This window comes from Eleutherodactylus coqui, chromosome 8 (assembly GCF_035609145.1).
Source record: "Eleutherodactylus coqui strain aEleCoq1 chromosome 8, aEleCoq1.hap1, whole genome shotgun sequence".
Lineage (NCBI taxonomy): Eukaryota > Metazoa > Chordata > Amphibia > Anura > Eleutherodactylidae > Eleutherodactylus > Eleutherodactylus coqui.
Window position 1 is genome coordinate 182,692,127 of NC_089844.1, and position 3,921 is coordinate 182,696,047.

Genomic DNA, 3,921 nt, shown 5'->3' on the forward strand with positions numbered 1-3,921 from the left:
ATACCACAGTCCCACTCCCTATGAGGAGGCAGAGCCTTAGACAGTTTTCTGGAGAATACATCCTGAAAGTCTGACAAATACTCCGGAATGAGCACAGTATCTGCGGAGCACACAGCTATGGTAGACAGGTGATTATGACAGGATGAGCCCCAATGAGTCAAATCCCGGGTGGACCAATCAAATTGGGGGTTGTGCAGTGCCAACCAGGGCATACCAAGCACCACATCAACCGACATTTTTTCCATAACCAGGAAAGACAGTTCTTCCGAGTGGAGAACCCCCACCGTGAACTGTAATCCTGGCGTCCTCCATCGTACCAGGCCTGTAGAGAGAGGGCTAGCATCTATACTGGTAAAATTAATTGGCGTCTCCAGCGCCACAAATTCTGCCATCAGGGGTTTAACGAAACACATGCTTATCAGGTTAGCGGCTGCTCTGGAATCAATAAACGCCTTCCCGGGTCGAGAAAAATTCCGAAATCTAACCTGACAAGGTACCAACAGTTTAGGAAGTACCTGAAGTCCTAGGCGATCCTCCCTACAATCGCCTAGGACTCGGAGCTCTTCCGCTGGTTCAGACTGTGAGCGTTGAAGCCTCAGGGGGCAGGTTGTCACCCGATGTCCAGCTTTCCCGCAGTAGAGGCAGGGATAATGCAATAAACGAATCCGGCGTCGCTCTTTGGGGTCCAGCGGGTCCACCTCCATTGGCTCGGGAACCGAGACAGGTACGGAAGAAGAGGGAACAGGGCAAATGACCTCCCTGACACTACGGGCCTGTCTATCCTGCTTCCTGGACCTGAGCCTCCTATCTGCCTTCACCGCTAGCTCCATAGCCTCCTTTAAGGACCCGGGAACGGGATGGGAAATCAACAGGTCTTTTACCGCATCCGAGAGACCCTGCAGAAAAACGTCCTTCAGAGCGCTATCGTTCCATGCAGTATCACCTGCAGAGCGTCTGAAGTTGGAGCAATAATCCTCCACACAAAGCGACCCCTGGTGCAACGCCAATAACCGGGAAACCGCCAACCCCGCTCGGTCCGATTCATTGAAGATACCCCCGAGTTCCTGAAAAAATGCGTCCACGGCCTGCAGACAAGGGGAACCCTCGGGGATGGTAAAGGCCCAGGCCTGGGCAGAGCCCCACAGCAGGGATATTATCAGCCCGACCCTCTGAGCCTCCGACCCCGAAGAACGGGGACGCATCTGAAAACAGGCGACACGCCTGTTGGAAAACAAAAAAATTGTTCCTCTCCCCAGAGAATACCTCGGGAAGAGGGCACTTGGGTTCGGGACTGGTTGAGGCGTCCGGCCCCTGCGACAACCCCCGCTGCTCCTGGGCCGCCATGCGTGCGGATAAATCCTGGACCACGGCTTGCAGCTGGGTCGAGAGGAAGCTGATCGCCTTCATGAAAAAAACGTTTTAAAGGGCCAGTTATTATGTTACGGCACTCTGCCCCCCGAGCGCCAGGTGGGGTGCCCTGAATTTCCCGCACCCCACTGTCCCCGCCTACTTGCCTCGGCTCTGGCTAACCCCAGGCGGACAACTGGGCGGCTGTCCCTGCACTGGCTAGGGACCTGGTGACTACCTAGATAGAGCTAACTAACAGGGACAGAGTGCCGACAGAGGAGGCAGGTGGAACAGACCAACAGAACAAAGACTGAGCAAAGACAGGCTGGAGGAAGCTGACTAGCAAACTAGGAGCTGCTGAGACTGGCTGCAGACAGACTAACTAGTGGCTAACAGAACCAATAACTGGCAGTGAGCTCAGGTCACTGCCAGCCTTACAACTGCAAGCCTCCGCCCAGGGGCGGAGAGTGGGAGGAACCGACTCTCCCACTGCTGCATAAGATAGGTGGAGGAGTGCGGGCGGCACCCTGCGGGCGGACACGCCCACGCTGCCGCATAGTGGCTGCCCCACGCTGCCGGGAGAGCCCCGACTCCAGAGCTCCAGGAAGCCGGAGCCGACACCGGAGCGGCGTGCGCCGACCGCGGGACCCTGTGCCGCCGTGCATGGTAACAATGGCGCTAAACATGCTGGGATGGAAACGCTGTTGACTCGAGTACCGCGTGGTGTTCGTCTCGAGTAACGAGCATATTGAGTACCCTAATGCTCGAACGAGCATCAAGCTCAGACGAGTGTGCTCGCTCTTCTCTATTAGATACATTACAATTAAAATTGTGAAAAAAATGAGAATTTTTCTTTTAAATGTTCTTATTTTTGGCGCTTTTAATAAATATACAAAAATGTTAACAGACTATTTTTACCACCTAAATGAAGTACGACATGTGGCAAAAATACAATGTCAGAATCACTTGTATGTAAAACCTTTACAGAGTTATTCTAATGTTAAAGTGACACACGTCAGATTTCCAAAATTTGGCTTGGTCATTAAGTCGCAAACAGGCTTGGTCACTAAGGGGTTAAGGATCTGATGGACCAACAAGAGCCTCCATGTGGATTCAGAAGAAATAGCAGAGAAGATCCATGGATTCTCAGCATGCCGGACATGTCCTGCTGGTGCGCCTGTAACCTCCAGCCGCTACCTCTTCCGCTGTAGTAAAATGTTAGAAACCCGGAATCTTTATATTCTGCTACAGGAAATAAACTGTTATTCTTTGTGCGATCTACCAGGGTCGCTTCTGTCGCTTTTAGAAAATTTGCATTCTTATTCTATTAGTGTAAACTCTCTTGACTGCTCTTTTAACTTCTTTGTTTCTAAGGGAATATATTAAAGGGTTCAACATTGGAATTATTACTGTATAAATGACTGCAAGGATTTTGTCCACATTTGATGAAGCGTGCGATCTGGGCTTCATATAAGTAGCCGTAGCTGAGCCATAAAATAAGGCTACAACCAGCATATGAGAGCCACACGTGGAGAAGGCTTTCTGTTGCCCTTCAGAGGTTTTCATCTTTAAAATAGTTCTTATGATCTGAATGTAAGACATTATTATAAAGACTATGGGGATCATTAAAATCAGCACACTGACAACAAATATTGCAAATTCAACTGCAGAGACATTTCCACAAGCCAAAGAGAGAAGTTCTGGAACTTCACAAAGGAAATGGTTGATTTTGTTATTGCCACAGAAATCCATATTCCATATTAGAACAACAAGAGAAAGAGATAATAAAAAACCACAGATCCAGTTTCCTGCCGCTATCTTGATGCATACTGTCCGTGTCATGATAGTAGTATAGTGCAAGGGGTAGCATATTGCTATATAACGATCATACGCCATGATAGCTAATAAAATACATTCGGATTGCCCCAAAGAAAGTGATATGTACATCTGAACGACACATTCTACATAGGAAATTGTCTTTTTAGATGACAAAATGTCTTTCAGCATTCGGGGTGTAATTGATGAGGAATAGCAGAGGTCAATAAATGATAGGTTAGTGATAAATAAGTACATAGCAGTCTGGAGACTGTGATCTGTAAGAGTCACCACAATGATCAGAAGATTCCCAAGAAGCGTAAACACATACGCAAACAGGAAGATCCCAAAAAGAGTCGTTTGTGCCCTCGGGTTGCTGGAGAGTCCAAGGAAGGTAAATTCAGCAAACACTGTGGTGTTCTTCCACGCCATGCCAATGCTTAAGAACAATGCTTAAGAACAAGCAACATGTTAGCTGATCAGTCACACAACCACATCGGAAGTATATAAAACTAGATGATTACATGCATCACACTATGAGTTATAGTGCTTCTGTTTCTACACATATATGGAAACAATTTAGCAAAAAAGCAAACTATATTACTATTAGACTGCCTGCAAGCACAAGATGACCTTTACTGAGATTTGCTCGTGCCCATCACATAGATCACGCATGCCAAACACAAAGCCCACCGCCTCAGTTTATGTGGCCGACTGCATCAAAATAACAGGAAAAATACTCACCCAGCCTGCAGCCAG

At 48.2% G+C, this 3,921-nt stretch overlaps 1 protein-coding gene across 1 annotated transcript; it reads right to left on the reverse strand.

The window, feature by feature from the left end:
* Nucleotides 1-2,649: 2,649 nt before the first annotated feature.
* On the reverse strand, nt 2,650-3,594 carry LOC136578062 (putative olfactory receptor 2B8). The gene has a single exon (XM_066577970.1). The coding sequence runs from the start codon at nt 3,592-3,594 to the stop codon at nt 2,650-2,652; it is 945 nt and encodes a 314-aa protein (XP_066434067.1).
* Nucleotides 3,595-3,921: the final 327 nt, after the last annotated feature.

Bases quoted from the DNA above. Each gene is read 5' to 3' on its own strand.
- LOC136578062 (XM_066577970.1), bottom strand. From the start codon at position 3,594: ATGGCGTGGAAGAACACCACAGTGTTTGCTGAATTTACCTTCCTTGGA.